The sequence below is a fragment of the Xiphophorus hellerii genome, chromosome 18 (assembly GCF_003331165.1).
Source record: "Xiphophorus hellerii strain 12219 chromosome 18, Xiphophorus_hellerii-4.1, whole genome shotgun sequence".
Taxonomy (NCBI): Eukaryota; Metazoa; Chordata; class Actinopteri; order Cyprinodontiformes; family Poeciliidae; genus Xiphophorus; species Xiphophorus hellerii.
In genome coordinates this window covers 15,421,449-15,444,706 of record NC_045689.1, presented here as the reverse complement: position 1 = coordinate 15,444,706, position 23,258 = coordinate 15,421,449, and the positions used below count along the sequence as shown (strand labels likewise).

The following is a 23,258-nucleotide window of genomic DNA, read 5'->3' as shown; positions in this document are numbered from 1 at the left end:
AGATTGTTTGCGCCTGGCCTTTATCTCTTGCTCGGTCTGCTCTCGCCTCATGCACGCTGTCATTAAGGAGGATCAAAAAATCTGGCCCCTGAGGCAGCAGGTAAGCAGGCAAACACAACAGAAGCACACTTCAGGGAGCCAGTGCCAGCAAGCAAATGACAAAAGCAAAAATGAACATAGTGGAATTTGTCTCTCCATAAAAGATTCAAGAGACAACGTGCAGAGTTAATGGATACCACCTACATCACTTTAACATGTAGGTTTAGGACATTCTTGAAACAACCGACTAATGAAATGTCAATCTCTTTGAAAGCAGTGGAAGGTTTTCTCATTGATTGCCTCTTCTAAATATAGTTGACTTGTTTGCTTTTGTGTGAGTTGCTTTATTTTTAACATTTGTTCAGAAAAGGAATGAAAAGAAACTTTTAGTATTTTCCTACGTTGTCATAATCTGCACATTCAATGTCTATGTTGTGATGGAGTTATAGATCTGTGTCATATTTTCTAGTGCAATAGTGTAGAGTTGTTACAGACAGAAAATACTTACCTGCAGTATTCTTATGTCTGAACGACTTCATATTTTAGAAACTCCAACACTCAAAAATATATGTGGCAAAATAGGAAGTGCTTAATGTACCCAGTCTGAGAAACGATCATTAAAAAACATAATGCAACCTGAGTACATTTTTTTTTCTTTCAAGCTAATTTCTTGGTTTTAAATTAGTTTACTCTTACTAGAGATGAACTTGCTGAACATATTTCACAGAAATGGGGTTAACGGTTATAAGTCAATACAATCTAGAGTAAAAGCAATTGCACATATTCAGAAATAACCATCTAATACCAAGTACTTGTTGTATTAAAATGTTGAGGCCCTGTCCACACAAATAATGATGTTTTGCAAGATGGATATTTTCTTTTTGCACCTCTCACTCGCATGCAACCACGTTTTTCAAAAACCACTTTGCTGTACTCATATCTAAAGACTATTAAAACAATGAAGCAGAGGCCCACTCTGTATTTTTCGCCGTAATTGTCATTGCACTACCAGTGTCCAATATAACAGTTGCTAAAAACTGTGGACTCAGTATGTTGTGAAAAAATAGGTGACGCATCGCAACAAAACCAGTAAGAAGTTGCTAGAGCAGGACTGAAGATCACTGATTTTTTTTTTTTGCTAAATATTCTAGTGGAAGTCATTAAGAAAAAACTCCATGCTTTAAATAGCAATTTGGATATTTTAAAATTGTAAACTTTGTTTTCAAATTCAGCTTGTTTACAGAGCAAATCTGAGCTGTTTCCAGGTGCGGTTGAAACTCGCAGTTGATTAACATACTGGATTTATTGGCTTTATTGCTTATTTACACAATTTTTGTGATTGGTTTCAGCGAATAAGATGAAAAGATCACATGATTTATTTGCATTGACAAACACATCACCCTACCTCATGCCTGTAATGGGCCATTGAAAAAGGAGACCCCAGCCCACACGTACTAGGTGAATGCTCACCTATAGATAACTTTTGCTGTCAGGGTAAACACTAAGAGCTGAAAAGAGAATTTTCCACACTGTCGGGCAGCTGCAAACATTCTCCAGAGTACAGCACGCAGATGGATTCTTTAGCATCAAACAGAGATCAACAGGACAAGGACATCATCAAGCCAGCAGGCGTACACCCTTACTTCAGAGATGTCAACATCCACCAGAAAGATATCCGTGAAAAGAAAACATGACAGAACCACTTATATGATTAGGATGTCTGCAGCAACACCTTTTAGTTTCTGATGGGATAAGTTTCAGAACTTTTATTTTTAGAACACTATTACAATACAAATAGCACACCACCACTATGTAGTTCTCAGTCTGTCCGACCTGGCCTGCACTGCTGCGGCTGTAATGAGTGTGATATGACGATGACCAGGCCGTTGAGAAAGAGAGTGAGCTGTGCTGACTATCTACATCTATTACCCGTAACACCTAGAATAAAAAAAATGAAAATTTACATTGGGCTTTCCTCTGGTTGAGAGAAAACATTGTCTAACATGGTGTACTTAAATTACTTAAAGTACTTGCGCTTATTTAGGGTCGAGTCAAAAGATTTGATTCTTTTGAACGGCTCTTTACCCTAAGCCATAGTGTCAGTTAGTGATAGTTCTTTGTCTTTTATGACTGTGGTTGACTACAATTCTATGCGCACACATCAATAGCTAATATTATTTTTATTTAATTTAACATACTGTTTTAATCAGCAAATAAATACAAGACAAGGGTTTATATTTTATAAAAATATTTAACTAGCTTCTTTGGGAGAATGCCAAAGGCATTCTCTGGCAAGCTGAGAAACATGGTCCCTCCAACGTGTATTTAGGCATAGTTTAATTCCACTGGAGTTCAGGATTCACAAAAGAAGTCATGACAAAGGCTCACAAGACAGACACTTAAAGCCTTGTTGAAAAATAGAACAATAGATTAAGGCTTCTAAACTAGATAGGCTCACTTTTGTCTCAATACCTTCCTATTCATATCTGTGGACAGTCAATGTTGAGGGGGTGGAGGGTTATGCAACTTACATAACTTATGCAAGTTATGTAAGAGATCATCAATGAAGTAAAACCAGATTCAACTTTGTTAATCAACTTTGAACTTATTTCCATTTTTGTTTTACTTGTCTACTTTATCTTGAGTTGCATAGAGTTATACATTTATTAAGGGTCCAGTTAATAAATTTGGCAGGTTAAATTTGTTAAAGAGCAAGAGATTGAGGTTAGAAAAATATTTACTATCCATAATGAGCAGTTCCATCAGTTCCTCAACACTTCAGTCTCTGTATGTATTGCCATCTGTCAACGTTTAAGCACCAATCATGACACTGATATATTCAAAAGTGGACAAATTATGCTTTGAAAAGTTTCTGGTGAGACAAAACTCAGTAAAATGTGTGTATGACATCTCCTGTCATTTTCTGTCTTTCTGACCAAAATGTATGTCAAAAGAAAAACATTTGCTGAAATTAACTGATGTGTTTCATTTAAAAAATGTGTGTGCATGACAACAGCTAAGCTCCTACTGAGGGGTTATGTCACTTTCAAGAGCTATAGGAATATCAAAGCATGAATATAAAATATATGAACAATAAGCTTTTCTGCATTGTAAAGGATCATGTGAAACATTTGATTGGATTGGATGAGACCGCTGTGATATTTTATAAATTTTTTGAATGTATATTTAAAACCAAGCTGGATAGAAATGGCAAAAAGATAAGGGAACAGAGTAAAAGATATTAAAAGATGGATCTACCTAGCATACAGTTAGTGTCACTGATCAAAAACTGGGTGAGGTACCAGAGGTCAGTGATTCTTACATCAAGCTTCTAAATTTATCACTGTTTTCTTTTTAGCTGCCACCAGAAGGGCTCAACCTGAGTTGTGAGTCACATTTTGTTTTCCTCACTTGCTGTGATTCTGCCACTGCCTATTTAGTGTTGCTGAGATTGAAATCTGTCTCCTAATGGAGCTGGCCAAGTATATTAGATTGAGAGGAACATCGTAACCTGACTGCTAACAGTAGGTTACGGTGCATGTTAGCTATGTAATCAATTTTGAATTTGTAAACTTTTGAAGCTACTTTTTGAAAAGGACTAACACAGAAAGAAATATTAAAAAAAACAACAACCATAAATTAAAAAACTTGATCCAGTAAAACTGATAAGCAAAAATTGGGAGGATTGAAAATAAAATTAAGAGTTTTCAGAATAATAAAAGAATAATAATAAAAAAATACACGCTGTTGATAAATACCCAACCACTTTGCCAAGCCCTTTATACTTTTAAATCAATGTAGGAGAAGAATTATTGCCCTTTTAGTTATTTTTGTTCCAGAACTGAAGCCCTTCATTTGCCCCCAAGGTATTTTCTCTCCCACCACCTACTTTTCTCTATTGTTCTCCCAGGTTCTCGCATTCGTGCCGCCATTGATCACGAGCCGTACCTTAATGTGCTGATACTCCTTCTCCTCCTCTTGTAACACTTCCTAGCTGCTTCAGAACAGATTCCTGCTGGAACTCTCCTCGTTCAACCTACACAGACATCAAGTAAAGTATATTAAGAAACGGAGCCGTTTCCGAAGCTCCTGCGCTCACAGTAAAAGAAAAAAAATGTTCTGAAACGAACTGGTTTAACTTTTATCACTTGTTCTTCTTTTTTAATATCAGTCAAACATGCTTCACCTTCACTCAGGGCTGGCAGGCGGTATTAATAATTCATCCATGAATATCTTTTATTTATCTTTACAAAATGCAGCTATGTGAGGTAGCTGAGCTCAATTCTCTGCTCTCACTTTTAATGCAGTCTGCAATGCAACTCGAAAACATTAAAAACTAACAGCAAGACGACCAAAGTTAAAGCTCAAAAGAAGAAGTACTCTTCTGTGAGCCAATAAGACATGTAGATAATAAATGTCGACTGTGGTTTGTTTCTTTAATGCAACCGACAGTACACAATGAAAAAAAATAGTTCCCCGGACTAAAACACACGTTCAGTCTAGATGCCTTTTTTCCACGTCCATTACTCATGAAATAATTTATTCCACGGAAAACAGCACAACCAGCCGTAGCGTTCATTCATTATTTAGTTGTCGGCTCTGGAAGGACATGCAGATGCAAAACAAAAGGAAAAAAAAGGTGACAACTTATTTTTGCAAACAGAAAAAAAGAAAGAACTGTAAAGTAAGTATGCTGTGACACTCACACTCACCATCAGCTGTTTCATGGAGTTGTGTTCTTCATTTTCCCGTGCCGCATTGTGGTCTTTGTGCACAATCTCCACCCGGATGTCGTTCTTTGCAGACACAACTCCCTTCAGATCTGCCATGAACGGACAGCGCAAACAACGCACCTTAATGAGCTGCGACAAATGGCAATCTGTATTTGTTGACAGAATAATTTGCACTGTTGTAATATTTAGCAGAGACACCCCGGGTTTGCTCTGTTAGAGCGCACCCATTCCCGAAAAACAACACAAAGCATTATTAATCACATTGTTTCCCTGCCAACAAAAGATTATCTATTCTCTTTATAGAAATGAAATCTGCAGTTTCCCCAACGATGGCTCATTCTGTTCGGGACAAAGCTAATGTTATTCTGTCATATAACAAGGTCTTACTTTCTGTCTTAATTTTGCTTGCAACTTCTCTCTGGTGAGCACAGATGGAGACGGGCAGTGAGGGCATAACCAGGTGCACTTCCTCTGTAGTATACAGACAATAGACATGCTGAAGGGACCAGTAGCACAGCGTGATTTTTGGATGGAGGCAGCAACTGACTGCCTCTAACTAACTTGAGTCACTTGGATTATGGGCAGGTGGCAGCAAACAAAATGGAAGATGTACATAGCCTCCACAGCAAGTGCAGGCCAGACTGAGATTGCATGAAATGAGTCCTGATCGCAATCTGGCTCTTTCTGCACCACCAAACAAACAAACAAAAAAACATCCATCTTGACCAGTGATTCATCTTGTGTTAATTGTTTTGAATCTTTTTAAAAACAAATCTTTTGGGTTATTTTTATTGCACTGATTTTTTCTTTTCATCAAAGCAATATCTACAGATGCAAACAAACTTCTTGGCACCCCAGGCAAAAATGTTAAAAAGCCTCAAGATAAATTCAGGTCTGGTTAAAGCAAAATCACTGACAAATGCAGAAAGAACAAACCTTTGACTTGATTACATTTATTCAATGGGAGGAAAGTAATCAAACTAGCTTTAAACAAAATCGGCCTTGGCACAATTATTGGTAGCCTTAACAATAATTTTAAATGGAATGCAATTAAATTTCTATTAGTATTCAACTACATTTTGTTTTCTTGGGTTATATATATCTATATATATATCCCATATATACCTCCAGACAAACTGAACAGGATGGTGAAGGAGGTACCTTCAAAATTCATTCTTAGAGAAGTGCAGAAAAGAGTGACATCTTGGGGACACTAGATCTAACGTCTATTAAATACTGTTTACATGCCTACCAGTTGTTTAGGAGTTATCTAAAAAAAGTGTTTTCTGTTTTACCATCACCAGTGCTAAAATGCTGAGTCTGCTAAATGCTTATGTACCTGTGCTCTTAATCAAATGAGACTAAGATTTAGCTTTGGGCTACTTTTGGGTCTGGAGTGAAACAAAGATTAATATGTGAAAAAGCACCTCAAGCTAACAGTTAACTAAGGTGGAGGAGCTATGATACATTACAGACTCCTTGCAGTTGTAGGAGATTGTAAGAAAAAATGTAATTGGACTGAACAATAGGGCTCTGGTGATACAGACCATTCAAAGGAGCCTGCATTATGAGTCTGTTTCACCCTGCCACATTGTTTGGACACTTGTACACCAATCCGTAACTTAAGGTTAATTGCATTTCAATTAAGAAGTAGCAATCTAACCACAACTTTCCAACTGCAGGATGATGACCCTCCCTAGTGAGTAACAGCTGCCACCGTCTGGGAGATGCTACTAGAAAATCGAAAAACGTAGTTTTTGGTGTTTTTTTGTTCAGCAGGATAAAGATCCCAAACAAATAACCAAATTCATAAAAAAGTGGTTCACCAGATACAACATCAAACTTCTTGCATTCCCATTTTACTCCTTATACCTAAATCTAATAGAAAACTAGGTGGCTCAATGGGTACAGCATGTGCACCATATGCACAAGCTTTAGTCCTTAACGCAGTTGTCCTGGGCTTAACCCCTGGTCTCAGGTCATTTACATTATTTCTTATCTTTCTTTCTCCCATTTATTTTCTGTCTATTTATTCTTCAATAAAGGCCATTAAAGCCTAAAAAAATGTGTAAGATTAGCTGAAGAGAAAAGATCATAAGAGAGCCAGGACTTTGGATAGTCTGGAGAGATAACATAAAGAGGAATGTCAGAGTTCCTTCTCTCTGTATCCTTGTGAAGTCTTATAGCATGGTGCCACCAGTAACCTTTACCACAGACAATTATTCAATTAGATTTTTCTCCTCACTGAATAAAACTGTGGAAATGAAAATAACTTTTTCAAATCAAAAATCAAAATTCAAATCAAATTTTATTTATATAGAATATTTCAGCAGCGAGGCATTTCAAAGTGCTTTACATCATATCAAACACAGAAACAAAATGCGAAATATAATCAACAATCAAAACACAGCATTAAGTCAAGTTCCATCAAAAAATTTGTAGTTGATTACATTTCAAATACAATTCAGGTGGGTTATTAGTTGAGATTTAAAAGAAGTCAGTGTTTCAGCTGTTTTTCCAGTATATTCCATTATAAAAAATATGCTTGTTAAGAAATCCAGAATTTATTTTTAGGCTTTTTACATATCCCTTCTGGAGGTGACAACACATTTGTCCCCGTCTATACATTTAAACAGATGGACATTTTTCCGAATGCTCAGGCACAAAACCATACTCTGGCATGCATGCTTTGGTGGAGACAAAAGCATAAAGGAGACATACTTCTCTGGGAGCGGGTGCAGCAGAACGCGCTGATGGTGCCCATTAGGACAATGAAGGCGACGAACGCTCCCACGGCGATGCCGATGATCACAGCCACTGGGAGAGATTCTGTAGAAAGCAACATCAAGACATGTCCTTCTATAATACAGTGCCACAAATATCACACATTCATACTGAACGTTGGACATGGCAGGAAAGCACATGATATCAAACAGTCAATGTGAAGATGTTTTTTGGCTTATTTTTAATTGTCTGTGGCAGCATATTGTAGAAATAGAGGAGAACAATGTTGCAAATAGAAAGCCGTATGTTCTACCAGCAGCAAATCCAAACTAAAACTAATTACCATGGGTAAACATTTTCCTTTTATTTTCTCACTGTCCGGTCTGATAAAATTTAATTTACACTCACTCGAGCTACTAGAACCATTTTACATAGTGCTGTAATTTTCATTGAATATAGTGGAAGTGTTTCTGCATCCATTTAAGGATAATCATGTTTGTGCGCTCTGGAAGAGATCATTGCATCTGGGAAAAGACTGAACCAGAGGGCATGTATTTATAGGCTGTTGTGCACGTAAAAGGTCCCAGTCCACATTTATGAATATTTCTGTTTTAAACAAATGCAAAATAATAGGTGATGTTTCTACAACACTAAAGAAGTTGATCACTTTGTATTTTTATTAACAATGTGCTGTTAATTGTTCGCAAGAAGAAACTAGAAGAAATATGACTTTTGCTATGTTGGAGAGAAAATGGAAAAAGAATAGTTTTATGTCTTACTCGGAGTATTCAAAAATATGCAGCTTCATTAAAAGTGCTTCAGAATCACCTATCTATGCTTCTCTGTAGTAGCATAAATAATTTGATTTTCAGCCAACCCAGGCTCCCATGAACTTTTTAGACAAGGTTTGTTGCAATGCTGACATAGTACATAAACCACCAAATGACATCCTAAGGCTGATGAAAGCAAAAGTTCATATCAGCCTTTGCACTAAAAATAATTGACTTTCCTCTACATGCTAAAAGCTTGGAGTAGCCCTAATTGATAGCAGTCCAAAATACTTTAGTAATTCGATTAATGTAATATTTATTACAACACATTAAGCAAAGACAAAAATTTTAAAGAACAAACATCTAAAATCCTACAATCTTCATTCTTATTTACCTCTGCTATTCGAAACAGGGTCTTGTTATATTTATCAAAAGTCTTCAGTTTTTTTTTAATGAAATTCTCATTTTCTCACATTTAAACCCATACACATTTTTTTTATATGTAACCATACCTGGAAAGGTTGGGACAAATTGACAGGAACTGTGCTCAACTCTGAAGATTAAGTCTTAAATAAAACATATTGACTTTTTTTTTATATATATGACGCCATCATATTGTCACACTCATACTCTCGCACTGTATATTCACAAATTCAATCGTTCAGATGGAATCAACCACAGCGATACACACAAAATATTACAGCTGACAGACTACCTACAGCTACTATCTAAACACCAACTAGCACTGCATATGAAAAGAGGAAGGTGGAACCTGTCGAACCTTGGCTCCCACCTTGTTCCTTAAGGCGTATGATCTCTGTGTCAGAGCCAAAGCTGTTCCATGCTGTGCAGTTGTAGATGGTCTGAAAGTCGGCTGGGACGATGTTGCTCATGGTAAGTGTTGAAATGACTCCCTCCTCTGTGTTGACAGTCTCCACAGTGTAGCGGCCAGAGGTTCCAGACTCCAGAACAGTTTCCTTCCATGACCAGGCCTGATAAAATAGTACCATGGATTACTGATCCGGACTTTATTCAAAATGAATGTAGAAATCTAGTGTAAGTTACAAATACAAAAAACAGAAGAGCAAAGATTAGGCAGGGTTTTCCTAACCACTGGCCTTCATACTTTCACAGCAAATGTCAATCGGCAGATCGTCTATGCTGTACATCTTTTGCTCTTGCTATATATTAAATCACGTTTTGGAGTACTATCTTTGACACATTTTCTAAAATGTAACACAACAATGTCAACCTCACTATATATGTGCTTTCTAGACTCGTAGCAAATGTAAAAATAACCCACATTTTTAAAAGTGTACCAAAGGTGATTATAGCATTTCCTCAATGGATGGCTGGATGGATTTTCTTCTTCTCTAAATGATCATCCGACTTCAACTTCTTAGTAATCACTTTTAGACACATTATGTGTTTCTTCACTTGAGAAAACTTGATGCACCTTTGAAGATTTTTTGCATGCTTTTAAAATGACTATTTCCATGGGTTCTTAGAACAATTTGATGCTTTTATTGAATAAAGACTTGCGCTACTCTATGCTTATCTTTCTGTGAAATGTGTTTTTCTTTCTGATTTTCTTGTGATGGCACTAAAATGAATATTTAACAACGTAAGTGTAGCAAATTATTGCCTTGATGACTTTTCTATGTCAACAAAACAAAAGCACATTGCAGGGTGCACTGCTTGGTGTCACAATCGACAAAAGAAACATTTATTTGAGGAGGGGTTTGTTCATCTCAATAAGTAGTTGTGTATGTCACAGAAGATGACGGTGATAAGATTTTTTAAAAGAAGTAGTCAGTAAGCTTTAGACTGAACAACCGAAAGCTAGTTGTGGCTTATGTTGGTTCAAACACTTGTAAATATTAGAATACCCATAAAATCTTTCTAGTGGTGTGTACTTATTGAGGATAAAATTGTGTTGTTTGTGTCCATTTGTTTACTTGCCTGTTCAATAATTTGACTTCATTAATGTTAACCAGATTTAATGCAAACTGTATGTAGTCTTCACACTCTTTAAATAGCCGAGTTTGATGGTCCAGGGACTTCATGCAACAGTTTATGCTACTGTGCTTCCTATGTAAACAAACCGCTTTGTTTTATTATTTACACGCCAGAGAAAAAAGAGCATGGTTTAAAGAAGATGAAAGAGTAAAAAACAAAGTTTATATTTGAATAAAGACAACTGGCCCAGACTAAAAAAATGGATTTAGTACCTTATTTGCTGCTTTTCGACAAGACATCAAATAAAAAAATTAAACACTTTGTCAGTGTTTGGACCTTTTTCGAACATTTTCTAACCCACGGCTTTAGGAATCCTCTGAAACAAACAACATTTCCTCGCAGCTTATTCTTATTAAATAATCTGATAGAAATGCACAATATTTGGTATAGTGAAGTATTACAAAAGATGATCATAAATCACAACATTAAAACTGTAGATTAATGTCCCCTTTTTTAAACAACTTGAAAACCTGGGGATTTTTAAATTTTTATATTTATTATATGTCAAAGTTTTATATGAAATAAGAGATTTTTTGTGTCCTTGGTTTGCAATGACAGTGAGTAATGTTTGAAGCGTAAATGTGATGAAAAGTGTAAGTCAATCTAAATGTACTCACAATGCGGTCCGGCGGAGGTGTACTTCGAATGAAACATTTGATTTGACCTTTCTCTCCATGTAATGCTTGCTGAGTCTGTGTGCTGGATATAGTAGGTGGCCCTGAAAAAAAAAATAAACACACAGAAATTGAAACATGAATATTTAAAGACATTTTCAGTTCCAGGTCATATGATAATTCTGCTCAATTAGGTTCTTGCTGGTAGATTAGACTACAAAATGTCGTCTGTTCCAAGCAGTGACTGCTGAAGTACTCACTAATTCAAGACTCCCAAGACAGATTGGATCTCTGTGTAATGCACATGTCTCATCCATGCCTAACAGTTTTACCCCAGATGGATTGAATCAGGTATACAGTGAGCTAGACCTCAGTGTGGATCAAGAATGCGCTAATATATTCCATGCTTGATTTTTCCAAATGTGATAAATGATGTCCTCTAGAGCATAATGTAGAATGATCAAATAAAATCAGATAATACCATTGTTCCTGTCAGGTAGCCTGCTTTTCAGTGTCCTAATGCAATCAATTTGCCTGCAGCAGAGCTTAACCCTACACGAGCAGGTCACTAAATAAAGCTTCACAAATCTGGGCTTTTATTGTGAATGCAAATAAATAAAACGGTTTATTTGAGATTCCCTTTTTTAGCTGTGCTATTTGTTTTGTCTAATTCATATTAACTATTGACACACTAAATAACAGATGTGTCTGATAATAAGCTTGTTAACTCAACAGGAGCAACTGGCAAGGACTTCAAGCAGCTGTATCTTCAGCTTTGGTCCAGGTACAAAACCTTGCCAGACAAGGGCAGCTCAGCCTAAGCGGCTGGACTGCTCACCATCTGGCCAGGAAGATGCTCACACCAGGTGACAGCAATATGCAGACAATCACATCCAATCTAATTCCATTATTCAGGTGAGTTCACACTTGATCTTAAATGTGTTCAGTAGAGTAAAATCTTTAATTTTTTTTTTATAAATTACATTTGTTTAAGGTGGGATGTCAATGAGTTGGTATAACCCCGTGAAGCTTGTGGTTATCCTTGTTGGTTGTGAACTTTTTTGGCCACAATTTCTCTTCCATCCAGCTTTCCACTAAATGTCCTTTGAGTCAGTACTCTTTGAACAGGCAGCTTCTTTAACCATGACCTTCTTATGTCCTACAGTCTCTTCTTTTCCTATTTTCTAATCAATTATTATTAAATTTAAAATTGAACCACTTAAAAAAAAAACATTTCACTTTTTAAATAGAATTACTGAAATAAATGAACTTTTCAACCCTGTTCTGTAATGTGGTATGTATCCCATCTGTTACTTGGATGTACTTTTTTCTGCTCTTAATGCTGTCTTTCCACCACCAGTCTGACACTTCTGAGATATCTACCAAAGTGAGTAACCCAACTTGTCTGACATTAGTAGGTATGGCAAAAACAATGTAAATATAGAATCTAAAGTTTTTTTCACTGTCGACATAAACTACTTCATATTTAATCAAATACAGTGTGAGGATTCTGTTTTTTGGGGGGGGGGCTTGATTAAAGAAGACACTGAGAAAAACCAAGAATAATCCCAGCTTTTGGAATTAATAACTGGGTTAAAACAGAAAAGTTTCCACATAAGAGGATCCCATTGTCCTGAAACTCAGTTCAAACCAAACATTATATCATATGTGAGACGGCTAAGGTTAAGGATGTGGTTTAACGTTGGGGTAAGCGAGATAGATTGTTGATTAGCAAGATAACTCACATCCCTGCCGACTTCCTCAAACTCCTGCTCTCTGCCATCTCTCCGACGATACATAATTGCAGTTTATTACCTGTCTCTTATTAAAATGAATTAGCATTTTAATGAGACTTTGCCAGATGGTGTCTTGGTATGCTTCTGGAGGATGCTGTAATGCTGCTACTGCTGCTGGCTGAATGCTGCTGCTGATAAATACACTGAAAGCTGATTTTCTTCCTCAACAATTTTACCTACACATACAGAAAGTATGTAATATTGTCTACAATGCATGATATGTTTGACAGGTGTCATTTACGTGCATTACCTCCTGATTATAAAATTGAATGTACATCGTTAGCATTAACTCCAGTTGTCTGCAAGATCAATTGCTTTGTTGGTTTTAATGACTGGGGAGGATTTTCTTCTATGGATCTGAGCTGCAAATTAGGTATATAATTAGATATCTTTATCACACAGGCTGGGTAAAAAGAGTTTGTGGGCGTGTGGGTGTGTGTGTGTGTGTGTGTTATGAATGCATGTGTTTGCTACTTGCACTGTCTGATCAGAGCACAAACATGTTCGTAATAGGGAGGTGGGTGGCACTACAACATCAATGCTAGGCAGCAGGGAAGGTAATCAAATGTTAGGTGCAATGTTTCCCTCGCTCATTTGAGGAGGTGTTGCCTCAAGAGTGGACATTGCAAGCTGATTACACAATATCAGTGTGGGTGTCAAAATGCCACAGCTAACATTTCCTTCCCTTAACTTAGACATTTGTTTGACATTTCCCTCTCTGCCTCCATGTGGTTCTAAGGATTTCTATGTGCTTATTTCCTTTTTTTTTTGCAAAGGGGGAAAAAAAACAGAAACAAGTGAAACTGTCAATGTTTTGCTCATTCATAGCCATGATTTCCACTGAGAGGTTTCCACTAAACCTGTCAATCAGTCAGTCCATGTTTTTGTCAAAAAAAACCAAAAAACTGACACATGACTTTGTCGTAAATAATAGCTTAAGGACCCGTTTGTGCAAACAGATTAACAATAGAATACTTAGAAATGTAATGCTCACTTGGGCATGGAAAGAAAATTGTTTTATTTTCATTTAAATAGTTATCAGCAAGTGAGTTGTTTTAAATCTATAACTGTAAAAAGCAAATAAACCTACACAAAGTGGAACTTCAGCTTTACTGTATCCCATTATCTACATTTAGTCAGAGTAGATTTGGCTAAGTTGCAAATTATTATATCTTTCTCGACTAGACTGATTAAAAGCAAGATCTAAATCTTCTCCACTAGAGATCATGAAACACACTCTGCCACAAGCCATAAACACTCGTGGTTTAATTTTCTGGTCAAATATAGTGCTTAAAACTGGAGCTGAAATAAGATTCACAATTTACAGACAACATCTCTGCAAAGAGTTCATACAGAGAAACAAAGTGTGGCACAAACTCATAATCATCTAACAGCAGAGTTACTTCTACACAAATATTTTATTGCAAATAAAAAATTAGATGTGAAGGGATTAGGCAACATGTTTACATATACAGTATATATATATATATATATATATATATATATATATATACTGTATATGTGTGTGTTGGGGTGTGTCTGGGTGTGTAGGCGGGTGTGCGCTCGCGTGTGCTGGGGTGTGTTAGGCAGTGCGAAACACTGCCTAACAGTGGGCGTGCGTGTGTGTGTGTTAGGTGGTGCAAACACTCAAGGCTTAAAAAGTTTGTGTGTTTTAAATCTCTAAACTCTGTAGAGGAGCAGTGTCTAAGCCCATGTTGCTGTTTAAATGCTGAAGCTTACTTTTTTTTTTTTTCAAATAATAAAAGCTACAACACATAGCTTTCCAACAGTGCTTTCACTTGTCACAAGTAAATAGTCAGGTTGGTTTTATTTGTGTAAAACTGATTAAACAAATTACACACTGAGGTATTTTTTATTTTTATGTTGCTTGTTTCCAGCAACACCCTAATTAGTTAAGCAGCAGCATCTGTGGCTTGTGAGCCAAACACATATAGACTGGTGTTTTATACAAATCTCTCCCTCTGTACATCCATGCAGCAAGAGCCTCCTCTGTATGCTAGGTAAAATATATAATGTCTTCCATTCTAGCTAATTGTCTTTAGTACAAAAACATTTTGAGTGAAAATCCTATTAGTAAGTCCACCGTAATCAGTATCTACATGTAGTGTTGCTCCAGTTATGGTTTTGCTTTATTTTTTAATATGTTGTTTTCCTTATTTTTTTTTAATGAACAGACAAAGAAAACACCCACAACAGAAAAAAAAACTAAGTAAAATAAAATTAACAATTGAACATGGGGAACAGCTACCAGTTTTCATAGTTATTGCAGTTCTTTCAGTTATTGACATTTTCTATGTTATCCATTTGTCCAATTTTTCTTTAAATTTGACTTCTTTCAGTTTTAGAGTTAAGGTCATTTTTTCAATTGAAAATATTTCCTGCACAACACTCATCTAGTGACCATACGTGGACAGTTCAGGGTTGAGCCATCGTCTTGTTATTGCTGTAGTCCGAGTCGTCAATAATATTTCAACCAAGTATTGATCATTTTTCTTTATGTTAGAGAAAAAAAATCTCATATGTGGTGAAACTTATTGGTACAGAATTTTTCAAAACCTTACATAAAGTATGGTTTTGTGCATGTTTGAGACAGCTCACAGATATTATACTAGTCATCATTTGAAATTTTGGTGAGCGTTTCTTTTTTCTCATTTATATAGTTGTAAGTTTCTGGCATAACATTAGGCTGGTATACAAGTTTGATATAATTTTAGATTTTCTGTTGATTTGAGTCACATAAAATGTCTAAGACTGAATTATTTACACTTCCCCTGTTTATTTATGAAAATAGGTAGAATAAGCTTAAAATGCCTGCCTGAGCCAGAATTAAGCAGATTGTGTAGCTATCTACACACATTGTGTAGATAGCTACACTATGTGTGTAGATAGCTACACAATCTCTGTAGATATGTGATCTGCTATGTGATCTTTATTTAAATAATGCTGAGTAATGCATGTATATGTCTAAGACTGTAAATATAATTTTGAGCTTGTGAAAATTACAGAAAGTAAAAAAAAAAGTTCAAACCTGTGAATTTATACTTTATACCCAAAAATGAGTAAGACATTCAAATCTAAAATTAGGGTAGCCGATGTAATCTTCTGTACAAGCCAAAACCTTTAAATGAATCACCCTGGTTTTAAAAATGGGGAATAAATGGATTGAAAATATAGCTTCAGCTGAGCAGACAGCGTGTGATGTTTGAAGTTATCGTTTTACACAGAGCAGAAGTTTAACTGGTCAGATTACATTTGTTACATCCCAAATGCAGAGTTTTTTTTTTTTTTATCTTTCATGGTATAAAATCCAGCTTTAAAAATGCAGGACTGCTAATTACCCAGCTATATAAAGACAGTCTAGGAACTAAAAAAAGCAAGTGTTCTGTGGAATATTGAAAGATTTTCCAGCCCTCACTCCCTCCTTCAGTTGTACTGGGCTCATTTGAGTGTCATTTTGCCCACACAAAGTAAAAAGCTTACTCACAAACGGATGAATTATTTACAGTGTAAATAGATGGCCTTTAGCTTAAAAGTTAAATCTTTTCAAGCACCCTGGAAATGGTCTCTTACTCCCATCTCATCAGGATGATAAAAATTTAGACAGTTTGCAGTAATAATTTCTGCTATATAAACAACAGACAATTAAAAACGTCCCAGACTGTCCTTCATTCATTAAGCCACTTTCCAGCTTCGCGTTTGAACACTGAGAAACGAATCCTTTCTGAAAAATGGTTGACTGCAGTAAGCAATATATATCCATTAGTGATTTAAACACAAACTGCTTCCCCTGCTAGCTGTTTGATTATAATTAAATTACATTCTTCCCCAGGGAAAGAAAAATCCTCATGCTCACGTGGGTATGCCACAGTGGGAGTCAGTGACACAAAACGACTGGGGGAGATAGAGACGATGACAAATTGTAAACACATGTAATTTAAATGATGGCTTTAAGGAACCAGCGGATGACTGCGGGAAAAACAAATAATACAAAAACAGCAAAAAGTGCAACAGATGCCGTCACATCATGAATACTGGAAATGTGGTGCAGCCTTCCTTCCCTGAAATGTTATTGTGCCACAGCAATCCTGCTGACAAACCCTGCACATCTGCTATCTTAGCAAATCATGGTCGGAATCAATTGTGTGCATCTGACAGTCGATGATGTTGGGGGTAAAAAAGGCTGATGAGAAGCGAGGTTCATTTGTGGATGAGATGGTGGCATGGGGCAGTCAATGAATATCGGGTGAGAGCTCCCCACACGACGCCACTTCAACCACAGTGTTTGCACAGTCGGACTATCTGATTTGCCTCAAGGTCTGGGTGAGAATTGACTCAAGATTCCTCAGAAAGTTGGGAAGAAGAGATGGAATTCAATTATTCAGAAGGCTAAAAAGAATGGAGGCTTTGAATGTCAAATGACAATTCAAGCGCAGAGGTTGGAGATACACAAAAAAGGCAATGAATAAAGAGCATTAAGAAATAAAAAAGACTGCAGGGCATTCCAAATTCACTTGAAGGATATCTACAGAGACCAAGTAAACATGTCATCTCAGCTTTGCCGCAGGTTTCCCAGAGTGCCCGGAGTTGTGTTGTAATCTTTATTAAAACAGTCCATCATCTTTCTTTCATGGCATCATTTTGGAAAACAACACAATCTCCATTAGTTGAGAAGAAAAAAAAGGTGCAATCAAAATAACAGCGAGTACAGTGGATGAAACATATTCAGTGTAAGTAATAAAGCTGCAAAGAGAATGGTACACTAGGTTGCTATCACAGGAATGGGAGACAATAGAAGTAGATGTGAATTTTCCTCTTTTGCAAGGGTTTAGACTTAATTCCTTTCCCAGAACAAGGGTGCTCCTTGCGGTTCATAGAAAGTCATGGTTCTGATCCCTTGCTTGAGGGAATGCTGGTATCTCGTTCCCTCTGATATGCAAAACCAGTGTCTGGGTTTGTGAAAAGGGAAACCTTTAAACAGCATGTTTGCCACTTGAAATATCTTCATCCCCAAATCAGCATGAGAGTTGCTTACAGGCAAAGCATTTTGTTAGCTTTGAAAGTGTGCAACGATCCAGTGCAAGTGTTAACAATATCCTTCTTTTTAGGTCTTGTTTTTGTCCAGGTTTCTCACAGATGGACACAGGGGGATATAAAAAACATGTAAATCCCACAACTCAGACCCTCTGCCATGCTGAAGCATGCTCCATGAATATCAAGCACTGATAATGAAGTCATTTGTTTGAGAGTTGCCAGGTCTCCCACCAAGGCTGGTATTCATTAGTTAGTCAGTGCCTCAGAAAAAGGCAGACTCCCTGTGACTCATGCTGAATCTAATTAGCATTTAAGCACATTTCACCTGTTTATGAAATGTAAGACCATGTCCTGAAAAGGCTAGTTTGTGTTTATTTTATTTATTTTTTTTATTATAGAAAGGCTTCACAGTAGTGAGACCTAATGAAAGAACTGTGTATTATGCATCAAATTAGTTTTGTTAGAAAGCTTAATCTGCATGAGAATGTTTTTGTACCGTTTTTATGTGCTACATTTATTGGCGGGCATTATAATTCAAGGCCTCTGCTGGAAATTAAAAAAAGTTTTCAAGAAAATGATATATCAAATGACAGACTGCTGAAGAAAAACAGAATGTTATGTTAGAAGTTTCTCAGTGAAAGACGTCTGTGAACTACAAAGGAAACGGATGCTGACTACAGTGACAAATTGCTTTCTTGTTGTTGCTGTTGACCTCGGACCTCCAGATTCACACTATTGTCTACGTTTTACGGACGACAGCTATGTGGTGGCCATCATGAAAAGTTTGTGTGGGGGACACAACAGTGACACAACTCACCATTTACGGTAAGAGAGACTTCCTTCTCCCCGGCTCCGACACGTGGGACGACAGCACGACAGACATACTTCCCTGCGTCCTCTTGCCTCACGTTTTTCAGAGTTAGTAGGTTCTCATTGCTAAGAACCTGTAGGCAAGAAAAATTCGTAGGTCATCAGCTGCAATGAGCACAAAAGAACCTTCGCATTTCTGATAGCAGTCAGGCAGGACTAAGGAGAAAAAAGTACCAAGGCAGCACACGGACCACTTAATACCTTAAAGGGCAGCTCTTCTTAATTATTAAAATCCAATTTAGGGTCTGAGCTCAGTGGAGGAAAGGCTATGGCCCTTGATGTTGACAAAAGGAAAGGTGGAATGAGTCTGATTTTCTGGATCAAGGCAAGGATCACGAGAGAGCAGGTCACAAAGATGGGGCGAAAAAAAAAGTTTTAATAGACATTCAAAGCAACGTAGTTAACTCTTGAAAACCATTTCCCATAGAGTACTCGATTTAGACCAATGGTTTCCAACTCCGGTTCTCAAAGGTTAACCTCCTAGATGTCTAGGAAGTTTTCTTGGTCTATTACAAAATATCGTAGAGGTGAAATTACATCTTGAACCAGACATACATCAAGTTCTGAAGAGGCTTTTGTTTTGATTTAAACTTAATAATAATGGCTCACAAAAAATGAATATGAATAATATGAATTGAACTATTGAAAAAGAATGGTTAATTTAGAAATATTCCATAATGCAGAAACCTGTAGAGTTGATACCTGTTCAACAGAACATTACTGAGAGTCTCAAAGTTCATCACTATAAAAATTGTGTCTGAGCACATTATTTGGAAAGTTGAGTGATAAAAAAGGCAGGCAAAAAATGTGAACATGCCATAGGATAACCTCAGCTGTAAAATAATTCAGAGGATTCAAAATGTTAGGACAGATCCACAACACCTGGGCTGCAGCTTGGAGTCGCTGCTTTAATAGCTACACAGATATTTCGGGACATGAGCTACAACTGTGGCAACCTGTGCTTTGTTAACCCCTCAGAGTTTTGGACTGATTGCCTCCATGCTATAATGTATTTGCACAGTAGTTCATAATTAACACACCCAGATCAGGTGTTAAACTAAATATTGTGTAGTACAGATTCCATATATTTTTTCTAATATTTAAATTTTCCAAGAAAAAAAAAAACTGTATTAGCTGTAAACAACAATCCTCAAAAAAAAAAAAAAAAAAAAAAAAAAACTTCAGGTGTATCATTCTTACTTCTTGTGAGATCTATCAAATATATTATTTTCACTTTTTTGAATTGTAATGTATTCACTTTTGGATCATTTATGAAGATGTGCCTGTATTTGGATATTTACATTTTAGAGAGATAAATTCTGTGAAAAAGGACACATACCACTCCAGAGCCTCTTTTCATCCACACTATAGTCAGAGAAGGGTTTCCTGTCCAGGCACAGTTGAAAATGGCCTCAGATCCAAGGTCAACTTGCAAGGACTGAGGTTCGGCAGCCATACGAGGTCCAACTGTTGGAATAAAAAACCCACAATAAATGATATAAAGTACTAATATCTAAGAATGACGTGCTTCAATCTCTGGAGCTCAGCAAAAAAAAAAAAGAAAAGAAAAAGACAGCAAACATGTAGGACGTTGCATTATTGTAAAGTTGTTTATTTACACAGGCACGCTACAGAATTTTGTCACTCACAGTAGACATCAACGTTCCGACTGACATTGGTGCTGCCAAGCGAGTTAGTAACTTCACAAGAAACAGGCTCTGTGAAGAATGAGTGGTCCACGATAACCTCATAGGTGTCCCCAGAGACCTCCTTAAGCATGTTCCCACCTTTGGCCCACCTGAGATGAAGAGCAGATGGTGGAAAAGAAGGAAAGATTGGTGAAGAACGAACGCATGGGTTAATGGTAAAGACAGCTTTCTCCCACCAATATAGTTCTTTTGGGTGAATAAATCACAGTTAGATAGATAGATAGATAAATAGATAGATAGATAGCATTTATTGTCATTGAACAGAATTCAACGAAATTTCCATTGCAGCTCCCGTGCAAAAGGTCAAATATATACAGTATAAATAAGCAAACACACAATAATAATAATAACAATATATACAACTAAATTAACTAAAGGCACTCAACCACACCAAAGAAGTAGCAGCAGGTCCAATTATGGCAAAGTACAGATAATGTGACAGTGCAAAGTGCAGAACAATATGGCTGTGTGGGGGTGGGGGATATGTATGTGTGACTGCGAGGTTATGATATGTGTGGGAGGGGGGGGCGGCAGGGAGTAATGGCTCTGACGGCTGTGGGGAAGTTCTGGGGCAGGTTTTCTATGCTGGCTTCAGCACATTTTTGTGGCAGCTCTCCATGCAATGACAAGCTTTCTGGCAACTCAGAGCAGACAGCACGTTCCTCATTACACCAGACAGAGAGCAGCGCAGAGCGCCAACCAAGACAAACAAATCACAGAATGACAAATAGGTAGCTCTCCCACCTTTGAAGACTTTGCTAGAGACATACTGCATTAAACACAACAGCTGACATTAATGAATTGACTTGGGATCACTTGGAAAACAAACAAAAGAAAAAACATCTTCTTGTATTTTTGAATGATATATTTCGTGACATGCCACATGTGTTAAGGTAAGACTTTGATGATGCCACGGGCAGCTGTGCCCCACTCTGCATGCATTGTTTTGGCTTTCAGCTGCTTCAAAAGACAAGGCCCATTTATAAAAATGAAGCAAAGGTGTCTTCAAATGTATTGGGTCCCTTTAGAAAATTTAGATGGCGCTGTGGGACACCCAATGTATGATGCACGATGAAAACATCCATAGAAGACAAGTGTCTGCATGCTGATACGGCAAATGAGTACGCAACCGGCGCCTGTCTCAATTTTCTCTCTCTGCCAGTCCTGAAGAGAGTTTCCATGGGATGGGGAGCTAATTTGTTTTCCATGAGTAAGCTAGCCTCATGCTTGACTAAAATGCTATCATTTAAATGAGAACAGATTACCTCATTCAATCAGTAGCTCAAGTGAAGCAGAATTCTAATTGGGCTTTGCATTTTTTTAGGTTCATTTATGTTTTACAGTAGAACTGTTCATAACTTGCTTTTTGTCTGATGCACCGCTGCGCATAGACTAACTGTTGGGATCTGAGAATGTTTGATGTTCATTTCATTCTAGTTTGATCATTCTGTATTCTTTAGTTTATTTTTTATTACTTCAGTATTGTTTCCATTTGGCTTCAATCCAGTCCATCCTTAGCCATTCTAGTTTATGTTTATTTTTTGTGTCTAGTTATTTTTTATTAGTCTAGTTAAATTGTTTCTTTGGTCTAGGTTTTCTTTTAGTGTTAGATTTATTTCCTAGTTTGTATACTCTTCCTTGCCATCTGTGCCACTTTCGTTCTCTCTCCTCAATTTGCCTTGTACTCGCTCCTCTCACACCTGCAGCCCATTTCTAATCAACCACCTGTTTCTTGTTTAGTAAACAACCTCCCCAAGTTACTCATTCTCAGTTTCTCCTTGCTGGTTCCTCCCATCACATCCCATTACTAACCCAGTCTGCTCTGCGTTCTCCTCGTGTCTCCTTGCTGGGTTTTATTCTCCTTGGTTTATTTGTTTTGCTCTGGCTCCCTGTGTTCCCTGTGATTTCTGTAAGTTTTTTGTTCATCATTTTTATTAAACATCCTTCATCTACAAGCTGCCTCTTCTGTTCTGCATTTGTTTCCACAATCAGCCTACAACACATCATGACACTAACATAAAACATAAAGCCAAACTATGAAGAGCATGAACCTGACACCACCATGCTTCATGGACAGGACAGTTTGTTCAGGGTCATGAAGACAAAAAATAAAATTTATGTCTTATCTGATCAAATCACTTTCTTTCACTTCTTCAAATCTGAATTATGCTGACAGTAAATTAATCTCTTTCTTTCCAGCTCACTATTATTTACTACTTTTTATTGATCTGTCTCATACGTTAAAGTAAAATACATTGTAGTACAGGGTTGTAACATGACAATATGCGAGAAGATCACATTGGATTTACATAATTTGTGCAAGGCATTCTATCTAAGTTTATAACTACAGGTTAAATTGTTTCATTTGAGCTACATATTTAGGGCTACATTACTCTGTAATCAGTACTGTTGTTTCACAGGCTGTTGGCTCTTGGCTATGTGGAGTTGGCATGTCCAGTGCATTACTGTGCCTTTTACCCTTTGACACCTTGGATGCACTCCAGCACCTGCTTTGAAATTGATGCTGCATAGTCAAAATAAATTGACTGGACTTCACCCCTGAACATTAACTACTTAGTTTCAGTTTGCAGGGTGAAGTTGATTAAGATGGACTTGCAGAATAAGATATTAATCACACTGACATTGCTGTAATCAAAATGAGGGCACTGACAATGACAAATGGTAAGGTAAAAATGAAAGTGACAACGTTGACAAGAAATAAAATAATAATAGGTAAATGCTATTTTTTCTCTATCACTGATTCCTGGACTGGTACCAGTTCTTAGAAAACCACCAAAGTTCTTAGTATTCCCCCTTAAAAATGTGCGAAATAACTGTAAAGACACATGGGGCAATACAATTAGGAAACAATGAAACTGTTTGTGTTGCCACTTTATAAGCCAAAACTGCAGGAGTCATAATGGGTTAAGCA

The 23,258-nt window shown here is 37.0% G+C and overlaps 1 protein-coding gene across 1 annotated transcript in view; it reads right to left on the bottom strand.

The window, feature by feature from the left end:
* The window catches only part of kirrel3b (kirre like nephrin family adhesion molecule 3b), a 188,264-nt gene that overhangs the window by 5,111 nt on the left and 159,895 nt on the right, over positions 1–23,258 (bottom strand). Inside the window, 10 exon segments of the mRNA XM_032545453.1 lie at positions 3,988–4,029; positions 4,031–4,075; positions 4,752–4,861; positions 5,160–5,243; positions 7,494–7,601; positions 9,048–9,258; positions 10,903–11,003; positions 18,565–18,691; positions 19,957–20,084; positions 20,267–20,415. Of these exon segments, the coding sequence (XP_032401344.1) occupies positions 3,988–4,029; positions 4,031–4,075; positions 4,752–4,861; positions 5,160–5,243; positions 7,494–7,601; positions 9,048–9,258; positions 10,903–11,003; positions 18,565–18,691; positions 19,957–20,084; positions 20,267–20,415 (1,105 nt within the window).